This window comes from Nuphar pumila, chromosome 2 (genome assembly GCF_984573655.1).
Source record: "Nuphar pumila chromosome 2, dmNupPumi1.hap1.1, whole genome shotgun sequence".
In the NCBI taxonomy this organism is placed as follows: Eukaryota; Viridiplantae; Streptophyta; class Magnoliopsida; order Nymphaeales; family Nymphaeaceae; genus Nuphar; species Nuphar pumila.
The window spans coordinates 10,439,100-10,454,291 of record NC_143250.1 but is presented as its reverse complement, the minus strand read 5'-3'; the positions used below and the strand labels follow the sequence as shown (position 1 = coordinate 10,454,291).

The 15,192-nt window shown below is 36.0% G+C and overlaps 1 protein-coding gene across 5 annotated transcripts in view; it reads left to right on the top strand.

The window, feature by feature from the left end:
- The first annotated feature begins 5,371 nt into the window (after positions 1 to 5,371).
- Positions 5,372 to 15,192, top strand: part of NUA (nuclear pore anchor) — a 165,799-nt gene continuing 155,978 nt past the window's right edge. For all 5 annotated transcript variants that reach the window (XM_089995210.1, XM_089995219.1, XM_089995206.1 and 2 more), the window contains exons 1-11: positions 5,372 to 5,916; positions 6,031 to 6,177; positions 9,962 to 10,060; positions 10,656 to 10,784; positions 10,906 to 10,998; positions 11,103 to 11,168; positions 11,303 to 11,392; positions 11,472 to 11,549; positions 11,716 to 11,828; positions 13,211 to 13,331; positions 13,828 to 13,920. In XM_089995210.1, coding sequence (XP_089851336.1) covers positions 5,611 to 5,916; positions 6,031 to 6,177; positions 9,962 to 10,060; positions 10,656 to 10,784; positions 10,906 to 10,998; positions 11,103 to 11,168; positions 11,303 to 11,392; positions 11,472 to 11,549; positions 11,716 to 11,828; positions 13,211 to 13,331; positions 13,828 to 13,920 — 1,335 coding nt within the window. In that variant the 5' untranslated portion in view covers positions 5,372 to 5,610. The remainder of the gene's footprint in view (positions 5,917 to 6,030; positions 6,178 to 9,961; positions 10,061 to 10,655; positions 10,785 to 10,905; positions 10,999 to 11,102; positions 11,169 to 11,302; positions 11,393 to 11,471; positions 11,550 to 11,715; positions 11,829 to 13,210; positions 13,332 to 13,827; positions 13,921 to 15,192) is intronic.

Sequence of the window (15,192 nt, the reverse complement as noted above, 5' to 3'; positions counted from 1 at the left end):
AAAAATATTTCTAAACTTTTAAGTGTTGATTTCTAGAAATTTCTTACACAAACAACTTTGATTACCTTTAAAGCTTTTATGATTCTGGTGCATGTATCTCCGAGTGAATGTCTAGACTTTTTTATTGACATACAAGAGTTAATCTAACTTCAAGATGAATTATTTCTCTTTACATATTTGGTCACTTTTATGGAAATTATAATGTGATCTCGTGATAATTTATTATCAAACCTAGTATAATATCACTTGAAGAGCTTCAAATGTTCTCAACTCCTTGCTCTCGCTATTGGTTAGAACTTTATAGGTTCTCAATGGCGTCTTCTTTTGGATCATAAGGTATCTTAATGCCCTTTTGGTATCATCTTAAAAAATTAAGTTAGGATTACTATACCCTCTTGAAGATTTTCTTTGGTGAAAAATTCATTGGCACATGCAATAATGAAAAAGGCGAACAGTGATGAGATTCATATAAGCATGGTAGAATCACATATACAACTTTTTGACTGCCTTAGAACACATATGAGCATGATATAATCACATATACAGTGTTTTGTCTGCCTTTGAACACATATAAGCATGATAAAATCACATATACAGTTTTTCGACTGCCTTAGAGCACATATGAGTATGATAGAATCACATATACAATTTTTTTGACTGCCTTAAAACACATGTGACCATGATATAATCACATATACAGCTTTTTGCCTACCTTAGAACACATAAGAGCATGATAGAATCACATATACAGTTTTTTGACTGCCTTAGAACACATATGAGCATGATAGAATCACATATGCAGTTTTTTTGACTGCCTTGTAATACATATACAATTTTTTGCCTGCCTTAGAACACATATGAGCATGATAGAATCACATATAAAGTTTTTTTATTGTCTTAGAGCACATATGAGCATGATAGAATAACATATAAACTTTTTTTGATTGCCTTAGAACACATATGAGCATGATAGAATCACATATACAGTTTTTTGCCTGCCTTAGAACACACATGAGCATGATAGAATCACATATAAAGATTTTTTACTGCCTTAGAACACATATGAGCATGGTAGAATCACATATAGAGGGTTTTTACTACCTTAGAGCACATATGAGCATGGTAGAATCACATATAAAGTTTTTTTACTGCCTTTAGAACATATATGAGCATGATTGAATCACATATAAAGTTTTTTAACTGCCTTAGAACACATATGAGCATGATATAATCACATATAAAGTTTTTTGCCTGCCTTAGAACACATATGAGCATAATGGAATCACATATATAATTTTTTTACTGCCTTAGAGCACATATATATGAGTATGATAGAATCACAAAATCAGTTTTTTACGGTCTTTAGAACACATATGAGCATGATTGAATCATATATAAAGTTTTTTTACTGCCTTAGAACACATATAAGCATGATAGAATCACATATACATTTTTTTGACTGCCTTAGAGTACATGTGAGCATGATTAAATCACATATAAGTTTTTTTTACTGCCTTAAGAACATATATGAGCATGATAGAATCACATATACAGTTTTTTACTGCCTTATAACACATATGAGCATGATAGAATCACATATACAATTTTTTTATTGCCTTAGAGCACATATTTATGAGTATGATAAAATCACAAAAATAGTCTTTTTACTGTCTTTAGAACATATATGAGCATGATTGAATCATATATAAAGTTTTTTCACTGCCTTATAACACATATGAGCATGGTAGAATCACATAAACATTTTTTTAACTGCTTTAAAGCACATGTTAGCATGATTGAATCACATATAAGTTTTTTTTACTGCCTTAAGAACACATATGAGTATGATAGAATCACATATACAATTTTTTTACTGCCTTATAACATATATGAGTATGATAGAATCATATATACAATTTTTTTACTGTCTTAGAACACATATGAGCATGATAGAATCACATATAAAGTATAATTTATTTCAGTATATTTTGTTTATCAATACTTTCATTTCTTTTCTTGTGTAGGTTGCTGGCGATAATCAACATAGTGGAGCTGAAGGGACAGATCAAGACAATGAACAAGATGACGCACAAAATCTTGGCGATGATTAGATTCATGTGTTGAATTTGTTCTACCTTCTTTTTGTTTTAAAAATGTAAATGTTGATTTGTAAATAATTAGAACTTACAAATTTTACACTGGATCGATTAATTGCTTTAGTTTCCTGTTATATGTATTTTGATGTGTACTTTATTTTTATTCATAGGAAATATAAATTGTAGAGGAAATATAAATTGTATCACGAGAAATTTTTTCTCGATATTTAACTTTCAAATATTTTTTTCTTATTTGTGATGACTTAGCGACAGATATATCCGTCGCTAATTACTATTAGCGTTGAATGTAGTGACAGATTAGCGACAATTATAAATCCGTCGCAATACCAAAATCGCCGTATAGTAACGACGACCTTGCGACGGATGTTGGCATTCGTTATTCTATCGCAATTTAGCGACGAATATATTTCGTCGCTACTTAGCGACGGAATGAGCGACAGATATATTCCGTCGCTAATTAGCATCAAAAAATTTGCAATGGAAGTTATCCGTTTCTAATCCGACGTTAATCCGTCGCTAAGCTATTTAGCGATGGATTAGCGTCGGATTTAGGTCATCGCTAATCCACAGGTTTCTTGTAGTGTATAGATCTTCAATTAGGGTGATCAATGCTATAATTATATAATTTAACCCTTTCAAAAGTCACAATCAACTACATATAGCAATCATACTACACATCATTAATCTGACAAAAAAATAAAGTAACAACGGCCTTCCAAATATCCTCCATACAATCAATTAATAAAACTATATACAATAACCACTCTCAAAACCAACTACCTATAAAAATCTTAACCCTTATTGAATGCTTGTGTATAGTCAACCCCAACCTCATTACACTAATTGAATATTTGTGCATAATCAACACTAAGTTCATTATTGCAAGACAAAACCACCAAATAATAAACAAAAGACAAGAAAATAAACATAAACCATCTAAAATGCCAACAAATACATAAATCACCCAACTCAAGTGAAATAAATATTTAAGCAACTACGTCTCAAACGCTCCACAAAGTTTTGAGATTACCTAGATACTATTGTTATAACGCTAAAACTTAGCATACATATATCAATCAGGCATATCTATATATCAATAAAACTCCACGATAGCTTGCATGAAGTACTCTACTAGAGTAAAACATGGATGTGAGTTCTACTAAACACATGTTTATATATCACAATGAAGATCAACAAAGAAAGGTATCCATCGTGAAAATTGTATGAAAATCTAATTCCACGGTAACACCATTGTCTATATAAGTCATCTGAACATTTTCAAGTTGCAGCAATTCTTTGAGGGGTTGGTGCTTAAGAACATGAATCAATAGGCCCCACATAATATGAGTTGCTAATTTTGCATACAGAATGTCACAGAATTACATAGGAACAAAGTCATGATTCACATAAGAAACAAAATAAAGTGACCAGTGTAAATAATGTGGATAAACAACACAAACCAAGGAGGTTCGCAGGGTAAATATTGTAGGTCGAATTCGAGTGCGAATGCGAGGGACATTCACAACATGTGACAGCGAATGTCAACATAGATTTACGGATCTCTTCAAATAGTATTCACTTAAAGGAGGTTCACAGGGTATCTTGTCAAAAGTCATACTATATTTGTGAAGGTAATACTATATATGCAAAGCTCTGCGAGCGATTTTATTTTTATTGAAGGGTGCAAACTTCCCACATTGTACCTATATACCTAGTGAACATGTTTGTATATGTGAAGGGCAAAAATATCCTAAAAAAACATAAATTGAAGATTTTGGATATGCAATGGATTTTATCAAATTATGAGGCATTTAAGAAAGTGCGCCATTCTTGCAAGGACAATACAATTATTTTTTCTCACTTCACCATATCGCTACTACCTTTATTTCTCCACCACCGCTGCCATTACTATTGCCACTGCCATCAACCACCACAGCTGCCATTGCCATCACCACTAACACACATTGCCGTCACCAAAGCCGTAGCGGGGGGGGGGGGGGGGGGGGGGCAGGACTGGGTTGTAGCTCAGTCCTGCCTCCCGAAACAATTTTTAAAAGCCCAGTCCTATCCCAACCCTGATTCCATATGAAATAGATTTTTATCCATTTTCGTAGCCCAGCCCTGACTGCAACAAATAGTTTGATTCGTCCATATGAAATAGTTTTTTTATTAATAATTGTAGCCATTTTTTATTTTATCTAAAAAAAAAAAAATTTTAGGGGCGCTGCCCCCGAACCCCCGACTATCACACAAATGTTTTTTTTTTTTGCCCCCCCCCCCCCGCCCCGCCCCCCCCCCCCTCACATGAACCCTAGCTACGCCATTGTTACTACTGTTACTATCACCACCACCACCACCATCACCATATGCTATCAACCCTACCACGTCACCACTATTCAATAATTTATTTTCTAGTTAATTAAAATTTAAATAGATGGTTATCCAAACATTAACTTAGTTAAAAATAAGGACAAGTATCTTCTTTATGCTTTAATTTGTTTTTGTAAGCAATAAAAAAAAATCCAAGCAAAGTCTAAACTTATTGTTTGCAAGCCAAACACTTCAATCATTTATACTCTATGTTATATACAATACTTAAAATATATTTATTATTAGTTAACGAGTTTATACAAAACGGAACCAAACACTCATTCGTGTTAGGCTTGCCGAGCCTATTCATGAGCCACGACACAAGCAGCTTGTCTCTTTTCCCAGCCTCTCCAGGGTAACAAATTTCAGCCGTTTTTTTTTGTAAATTTGCCATTTTTATCGTAGGACTTTTTAAGATCTATCACGTTATCAACGTTATATTTAATAATTTCAAAATTTATAATATTCTTAATATTGGTAACTGCAATATGTAAATGATATGCACCCCAAGATTTTCATAATTTTTTTTCTAAAATTTCACCGTAAGAATGTAAGTATGCGAATTTTTCTAAATATTCAATCAACGGTTGAGAATTTTTCTAAATATTCAAATATACAAAATCACATTTCTTGATCCAATTATGATGATCCAACAGTTGATTCCGCGCAAATGAACCACGCCCAATGCATATGTAGGGTTGGATTTGAAAAAAAACTTATAAAACTCTCGGTTCATACTAGTTTAAGTATTGCAGTTTCCCTTCCTCCTAATATTATATATTTATATGTTTTTAGAAATTAGACATACCGATATTTTCCAATAAAAATGCATTTTTTTATTTATCGCGAGTTGTTCCGTTGCCAATAAAAGCCCCGATAGCGAGTTGCACCTCCAAGGCGATACAGCGTGGTCTCTTCCCTCTTTCGTGCCCTACGCATTCCCGCCGGTTTTCCTTCCTTTCTCTCCCCGTTTCATTTCATTCCCCCACCGAACTCTTCCTTCCCTTCTCCCCTCGATCCAACCCTAAACCTGATCATCCGACGCCTATGACACCCTAGGGGTTCCAACTCCAGAGCGAAACCGCAGGGAGGCAATCGGAAGGTTGAGGCGAACCCAAGAACGATGCCGCTTTTCCTGACCGACGAAGAGCTCCGCGCCTGCGGCGACGACGCCGCCCTCGTCGTCGAGAAGGCAGACGCCTACGTCCGGGAGCTGCAGCGGCAGCTTGAGGCCTTCAAGTCCCAGGCCGACGCCGCTGCGATCACATACGAGCAGAGCTGCGCCCTCGTCGAGCAGAAATACGTCTCCCTGTCGTCGGATTTCTCCCAGCTCGAGGTACGGAACGCGCAGCTCGTCGCCGCCCTTGATCAGCGCGTCGCGGAGGTCGCGCAGCTTCAGTCCGAGAAGCATCAGCTGAATCTTAAGGATGTAAGCTCTTCCTCCTCCTTTTTTCTTTCTTTGTTTTTCATCTCCCCCCACTTTCTCAACTGGGCATTTTATGGGGTTTTTACGGACATTTTATGCGAAAAATTGTGGATGCAGATTAGCAAAGACGGCGAAATCGAGAAATTGTCTCTCCAAGTATCTGAGCTGCACAAGTCGAAGCGGCAATTGCTAGAAGTGCTGGAACAGAAGGACATAGAGATCAATGATCAGAGTGCATTGGCCAAGGGTTACTTGGAAAAGTTTGTGAGTTTGATTTAACTTCAGACCTCGCTTTCGTATTGATTCTTTTGCGGACAATTGCACACGTACAACCACACAAAAATGTGTGTTCATGATAGTGTGCCTGTATACATACAAGTTACACAGAGATACAATCGTACACAAATGCATATTGTACGTAGTTGTTCACGTACATTCATACATTTGTGTTTTAATGCGATTGTTGCATCCATTTGGGTCAAAACTTACTGGAGGTTACTGCTACATCATCATCACCAGATCCAAGCTTGTAACTGGAAGTTCGTAAGAAGATGGTAGTATTGATATTGGAAATGGAAGCTTCTATGATTCAGAAGAGATTACTGCATGATACAACATTATATTTATTGGACAGTATAGGATGAAAGCGGACTTTTGTTTCCAGATCTCATCATAGGTTTTGGTAAAGAGAAGGTGAACTGAATTAGCTCCTATTAAGTGATGAGCGAAAGAAAAATATGATATCTGCTGGCGGAATTTGAGCCTTTTAGGCTTTCCCTACTTGCATATACTTTTGATGCGTCCATTTTTAATTGCCAAAAAAGAGAGAAATTATTGTCAGCTTTGTTGCAGTATGAACTTGCTAGTGGGGTGGTGACAGCCAATATTTCTTTCCCGTAGGTCCCTGACAAGGCAACAGGAGGACTTGTCCACCTTTTGTTAGGATGGGTGGGCTGGGCTACTCACCTTCGGTAGTTTAGTAAGGCTGCAATAGTTTTATAATGCTTTTTTCCTATATATGCAGAGGATAAAAGCAGAGATAAGAAAGCACTTAAGAAAATTTGCACCTTTCTTATTGGGAGTTTAAAATATGGCTTATCTTTAGATCAAAGTCGGCACAGTAATAAGGAAAAATATTTGCTACTAATAAAGGTAAGGCAAAGACAAAAGCAAAACACTTCAATGCTAGTGCCAAAACTATTCATTCTCTACTAACTACCCCAAGATTAGCAGGCCATCTGCAAAAATAAAATGTGTAGGAGTAGGGACGATGGGAAGCTTGTCTCCTTTGATAAAGCTCACTTTCGATGTGCTTCTCATGCAATGTCAAAAGAGCATGAGTGATATTGGGTGACCTTGTCACTGGCCTTTTCCCAAAGGGAAGTAGCTGCTCACTCGGTTGTTAATAGAGGCCACTGAAGGGATATTTTGAATTGGGTTACACTAAGAATTACCTGTCTCCATTTCCACCATATATTTGAGAAGATAGCTCCAGGATATTAAGCCAAAGGTTTTATGAAGGTCAAATTTTAGAACAAAAGGTTTAAGACCACTATCACGAATTGAGTGCATTGCTTCATTTGTGAGAATTCCACATTTGTGGGTAAACATGCCTCATGTGAATATGTGTTGGTTAGGCAAAACTAGAAGGGGTAGGATATGTTTTGGCCTATCGTTCAGTAAGATTTGCTAACATCTAGAAGGGAGATAGTCCTGAGCTTATTTATGATGTCTGCCTCCTCACGCTGGGAATAAGAATCATGCATGGTTTCACCATCTTTAACACTTTTTTGTGTACATGGAGTTTCTAGAAATATTCCACGAGATCATCCTTAAATTAATCATCAGGTTGTGAAAAATTCCATTGGATATGCTCCCGGACCTGCCACTTTGCATTGTAGCATGATCCAAATGATTTATGTCACTTCTTCTACTTGGAATGGAACTGAGACCATCTTTATCCGAGCTGCTAAGCTTGCTAAAGGATTGTTAAACTAAAAAAGACTCATGCAAGGACATGGTAAAAATATCTTTGAAAATACTCAGTCATTGCATGCACCAAGTCCGACTCATCACAAAATAAAAATGTTGTTGAAACATGCTCTTGAAGTCTCCACATGGTGGAAGAATCTTGTATTCAGATCTCCTTTCATCAGCCATCGAACATGCAAATCACAATTGTTGCTTGCAGTGAATCTCTTCTTGGAGCAACCATTCTCTGATCATATTGTTTAAAGCTTGCATGCTATTTAGGCTGGACACTGGAGTCCCTATCACTGTCATTCATATTTGAGGCTATGCTTTGCAAGTTCTGTAGCTCATCTTCCCACATTTGATCTCTTGGAACTGATCCAAACCATCCAACTCTCTCCAAGTTTGAATGTTCTTCATGATACAATCCATTTTGTGCATCAACTTGATTGCTGTCCATTTCCTTAGGTGTTTAGTTTTCCACTTGCTTTAATTAATTGTTTAGAAACTTGGGGTTCTGAGCTATTGCAGCTTGAAACAAAAATGCCTCTTCCTAGAGACTCCCCCTAGTAATCTGAATTGGTTCGTGATTGTGTTTTGGGGAGGGCGACACCTTTTATCTCATGTCACTACTGATGAGGTCGCTAGAAGCCAAGAAGTGACGCAATTTCTTCAAACTTGGCCCTTGTTCCAGTTATTCAACCAAGCAAATTGGTTTCCACTTAATGGGATCTCCACCATTTCCCACAGGTTCGAAAGATGTTCTAAAATTGACCATGTGGAAGTTTGGTGGATTGAAGGATTGCATCAAAACCTTTGCCTATTTATTAAGGGAGATGAGATTGACTTCTGGTTCCATCTAGTTGCATCCAAAAATCCTTGTTTTTGGAAGATATACGTAGTTAATATACAAAAGTACATCAAAGCGGTCTATCGTGTCTTCCTCTCCTAAATTTCATCTTTAAGGGGAATACCCCATACAAAGGTGGTTTCTTTAAGGCTACAGTTCAACGTGGTAATGATGCCACCCAATCTACCTTTGGCTTCCTTGTAAGGGTAATAACAACCCTTGATAATTTTGCAATAAATTGCAGATCCACTTTTCTGATCTTCGCCTTTGCCAGGGCCACAATGTTGAACCTTTGTTGTTTGATGAAGTTCCCAACATGAAGTCTTATGTCGTTCCTTTTGATGTCTCTCACATTCCAAACACTAATTTCATGGCATCAAACTGAGATTTCCCTTCCTCCTTGGGGATGGGGTTAGCATATCAATCTACTGCAGCTCATCAACTTTTAGTTTCCTGCACACTTTTTTCCTTTTCCTCAACCTTACCAAATTTATCTAGTTTCTTGTTTATATGGTCCCTTATCTCTTCTATTTGGTCGCAACATGAAAAGCCAATAGTGCAGAAGTCCTCTATCAGTGACATTCCCATTTTTTTTTTGACTGGTGCAGGTGTCTTTTTATCCCCTTTTCTGGTGCTCACTACTTCTCCTCCTTGTTGTGCTCAAATGTTTACCAATGTCTTGATGCTACAAATGCTCTTTGCAGACATTGGGCGTTTGACTAATTGAAACCCCAAAACATGAGACTCGAGTTTATAACAGACAGATGGACAGAGAGGTTAACTTCAAATAACCTTTTGAGGGGGACCAGCCCTCATTAACAATTCTCAATCATGATTAATATCCTACAAAAATGCTAATTTTTGAAGACGGGACTAACTACCACATGCACTTGGACCTCACTATACCTGATCCAAGACTTATGACCCATATGCTTCAATGTCAACCCCAGGCACAGTTCCTTGTGCTAGGTTTGATATAATTTCATATATGTTAGGATGCTTATTATCTTATATAGTTGTTCATTTGGAAATGGACATTATTTTTGGCTTATTTTACAATCAGTGGGGTGGGGGTGAGGGGAGGGGGGGGGAGACATTAACTCTATTTGAATTCAAATCCTCAATTGATGTGCTTGAACTCTTTGATTAGCATAGTGAGCTTAATTTTGTAGCATATACTATTTCCACTTGATGTGTAATATTGTGTATTTTTCCAATTCCTTGAAGGTCAACCTTACAGATGATGGTAATCTGAAAGATGCCAAGTTATATGATTGTGAAGCAGAGTTGGCACGATGTCAAGCTGCCCATACTCGTCTTTTGCAGGTTAGCAACTCATTTTAATCGATTGTATAATGAAAATTAACATGTTAATGTTATCAACCTCTTTTTTCTAAATGATGGTTAGATTCACATATGTTCTAAATTAGTAATTGAAAATAAGTACTGGGCCTGGACTTGGTATCTTGCTTGCAGCATTTATTTTGTTTGCAAGTCCCTTAAGTTAATTTTTGTCATAAAAATGGTAAGTTCTATTTGATTGCCAGTTTAATGTGATAAAGTAAGCAAATTTAAGTTGCCTATGATATGCAAATTTATAGGTAATTATTCTCGGGAATATAAATGTCCTTTTGGAATGCCAATAGAACAGATTTTATGGTTCCTATATTTATTTGCATTAAAGCAAGTTATTTTCTTTATTAGCATGTAAACTTGCACTTTCTGCAATTTAAAATTTAAGTAAATAGTATTAGCTTTATTGATTTGATAACATTATGTGAAACACTGAATTAATCGTTGATGTAATGGACAAAATTTTCTGTCATATGTGATCTTTTTTAAAAAACCACAGATTTGAGTGGTAGATTCTTATCTTAATGATTTTGCATAAAATATTTGTTGACAAATGTTATATAAATAGGAAAAGGAACTCCTTGAGAGGCATAACAGGTGGCTGAATGAGGAGCTTACTTCCAAAGTTAATAGTCTTCTTGAACTCAGAAAGACTTCCACAGAAAATGCAGCAGATTTGTCCTCTAAACTTGCTGAGGTAAGTGACTGGTCAAAGCCTTCTTTGGTTCTTCTTGTAGGTACGATTGTCCATTTTGGTCCTATCAAAGAAATTTGTCCCATTAAGAAAAAAGATTGACCATTTTGGGAACAATTATCAGGTTGAGAAACGATTGGAGGAAACTTCAGGCTTCTTGAACTCAAGTAGAAAAAGAGTAAAAGAGCTTGAAGAGAATTTGACAAGTACCCAAGAGGTAGCTAGTGAATTCATCTAAACCATGTTGTATTTATTGGTTCCCCTCCCCTATAAGCATCTTAAAAGTAAACTTGATATACATGATTTCCTGCATTGCTGAAGGAGTTATGTTCTTGCAAAAGTGTTGCTGCTGCTAATGAGAAACAATTCTCAGCTGAATTAACAATGGTAAGTTTTGTGAATTTCTAAAATTGTTATTTAAATTAGTTTTCATGTTCATTTCATACAACTTGGAGATAAGTGAAATATCAGTTGAATGACTTTTTGTATCATCTAATGCATTGCCAAATTTTGTTTGCCAGGCCACAAAGCTTGTTGAGTTGTATAAAGAGAGCACTGGAGAATGGTCCAAAAAGGCAGCTGAACTTGAAGGAGTGATCAAAGCATTAGAAGTAAACTACCTAAATCCTTTTGCAACATGGTATATTCTTTACTGGCTTACGCATCTTTGCTTGATGTTTGCATGTGCAGACTCATTTGTCTCAAATTGAAGATGAATACAAAGAAAAACTTGATCAACAATTGTCTGAAAAGAATGGTCTTGAAAAGGTTGGATCAGTGGATCTTTGAAAGTAGATAAGCTAATTTTCAATGTCTTTAATGAAATCGAAAGCCCTGTTACCTAATAATTTCCGTTGAGTTCTTCCACATCCAGTTTGAGATCTGATAATCACAATCTGACACTTATTCTGTCACCCCTTTTTGTTGACTCTAGGAGGCATCTGAGTTGAAAGAGAAACTAAGCAAGTGTGAGCATGAGCTTGAGAATGCGCGAAAAGCAAATGAGTTGGACCTTCAGATGTTGAGTATATCAACTGGATATGATATGTACGTCTCTAAGATTTTTTTAAATGCAGTTGCTGTAGTTGTAATCTCTGTTGGCTCTTGGTTTTAACTTTTATGGGTTTCTGCTTTGACTTCTTTGCGATGTTGAAGTGAAAAGATCTGGGCATGAGAACATGTTCTCACCTTTGTACATGTTCCATCACACCTTTGATTCCATATTTTGTTTCAGTATGAAAAATGTAGCATATGCATTTTGAAGAACTTGGTGCATCTATGTTTGTATGGGGTTGAGGTGTTACTGTATGGTCATTTTTTTTCCTTCACGTCAATGTTTTGCTTCTATCTACACCACTTGTAGACATTGTATAGTAGGTATGATATATTCTAGTTTTTTTGAATGTTCTTTTACTTTCTATAATTACTTCTTTATATGTACGTGAACTTTTATTTGCAGCATACATACATACATGCAAATAAATAAATAAATGAACGAATGAATATATATATATATATATATATATATATATATATATATATATATATATACACACACACACAGCGAGCTGAACTCTCACTCCCTTATTTTGGAGAACTGTATACCCATGTTATACTGTGTACCATCACCCATACTATATGACATTGGGTGGTAAGTTTCACTTAGCACAGAAATGCTTGGAACTTTGAAGTGCCAAAACCAACTAGCAAAGCACCAACTAGCAAAGCTTTATGTAATAGGAGTTGGTAGTGTTCTACTTGAAGTCCATGTATGAATGAGAAAGTGCAACTCCTGTGACTAAATTAGAGAACAAGAGATGTTGGACAATTTCACTTTGTATGTTTAGGTTGCAATTCTATCCATTATGGCCCCGTTCAATCACGGTATGGTACTACATTATCAACCCAAAGAAGTCTTCATTATCAGAAAATAGTGAAAATTTGAATTGCCATCACTTCTGCTGAATCCAACAGAATGCCCAAATAGGATTATCGTATTCATAGTGCATGTGACGGAATAGGATGCACCTGGAATAACGGAAATTCATGCCTGGTAAAGTATAATATAAGGAAAAAATTGACCAGCTTGTATGGTTAATTAGCCATGCTCGCAGTTGAAATCCTGTTCTTTTTACATCTACCAAGTATTTCAAAAGAGGTTGAAAGTGACATGCAGCTATTAGAAGTCTCTTTTGCGTGGTTGAACAAGTTTCACACTATGTCAAGTGTGATAGAAGTGCTTCTTGGCAACTCATGCAAGTCTTGATTGAAGGAATCTAACTTGGATTCTGTTTGCTTAGACAGAGCAATTTATTTGCTTGTATGGGTATTATCACTATTGTGAGAGTATTGATTCTGTGGGCAGTGCTCATATGTGGTTTCCATAAAATGCTTTGTTGTCTTCTTGATTTTTTTTTCTTCTTTTGCAGATCTATAGGTGATAAGGATGCAGACTTATATGCTGGCAGTGAGAAAATGCTGGTTCCAAGAATACCAGGTGGTGTATCAGGCACGGCTTTAGCAGCTTCTCTTCTTCGTGATGGTTGGAGTGTAAGGCAATGTTTCCCTAGTTTCTCTCTCTCTCTCTATATATGGGTTAATATTTGTTGCCTTTGAAGGCACCAAATCATATGGAACTATTGAGCTGAAAATCATACATTTTAGTTTTTTTTTGTAAATTAAATCTTTTGGATGTGATATACAGTGTTTGTTTAGTGGGAAACGAGTTTTGAATCATATGATTGTGACACATAAGCTGGTTTTCCAAGCGCTTCAAAAATGAACGGTCTACAATGCACTAAAATTTTGTGACTAAAAAACCCATATTTTTGGATTGAAATAACACGATCCAAAGCTTGATCCTTAGCAAATAAACCTTCCTGAACGCATCTATGTGGTCAGATTGAGTTGATAAAGCTTGAACCTATATTTTTTAGCTCAATAGTTCCATATAATTTGGTGTCTTCAAAGGCACCAAATATTAACCCTATATATATCAATATATGTTACTCGTGCAGTTGTTTTATTGTTTTCTTAACATATGTAGCTGTCCAAAATGTATGCAAAATATCAAGAAACTGTTGATGCATTGCGGCATGAGACGTTGGGGCGGAAGCAATCACAAGCAATTCTTGAGAGGGTAATATTTGAATTCTGTTTCTACACCTTTCAGAGAAATGTTCATATATCACACTATTTTGGACTATGTTATGTGAATGAATTTATATATGTGCTAACTAGATTAGGCGCATTCTTGATGTTTGTGATAATTGTCATGCTTGACCATTTAAAGTTATATTTGGAATGCCATATCACATATGTGGGGATTGTTGCATATGTTATTGATGGTTGCTCTCTCTGGTACAATAAGTTATTAAGTAGCACCACTGTATGACTTCTCATGGTTGACTTGTGAGTTCATATATTATGTATGCTCACCTATATAAAGTCATAGCTTTTCCATGTTTTGCAAATTAGTTGCCATGCCTTTCATGTAGCTGACTACTTGACTTCAAACCGAGGATGTTGAGCTCGGTTTCTGTGCTTGAGCCTTGAGCTCAAAGCCTTAAAGAATATTGTTCAAGCTCTAGTTTGTTGAAAGCCTGCATGCTGAAGTTCAACTTGGATCGGTTTGCTTAACTTAGCCTCGAGCTTGAGCTTGACTCTAATACATTCATCTGGAGAGACTAATTCTTGGAGAAGAGGAAAGATTCTATCAGAGAAATAGAAAAAACAAAAGGATTTCCGTAACGATTGGAGAGGGGAAGAAACCAATGTAATTATTGTATCGGAATCCGTATGGGATGGGCCTGAGATATGGGTGTATCGTATCGTAAGATATGGAAAAAACTAGAATTAAAAATCACAATAAATTCTGAAAATACAAAATACAGAAAAATCTCCAGACATTGAAAAAAATTAGAAAAAATCATAGAATGCAATAAAAAAAAGAACATGAAATATATGCATTATAAGTAATTAAACATAAACATGCACTAGTAAAACATTTGAAATGAAACTGATAATAGTACTAACAAACATCTAACAAGTCACAACTCACAAACGTGATTGTTTGATATTAAAGATATATATTACACAACAAAACAAAAGAATAAGCATCCTAATCTATCTATTTTTGTCAATCACAACGAAAATGGTCTTCAATTGATTGATCTTTTTCTTGAGTTATCTTCTTCTCCTCCATCCTCATTCAGCTCTGGGCCATCATAATCATTATTTTCATCATCCACCTGACCCTCCATCTCAGCCTCCAGTTGCCTCCAATCCTCATCACCATCCAAGATACCATGCTCTTCTTCTACCCACTCTTCCATTATGTCAAAGGTTGTCACTACTGATAGGGTCATAGCTGCGTCTCTAGCGTTTTCTTGATTCTCTTTGTATTTGTCCG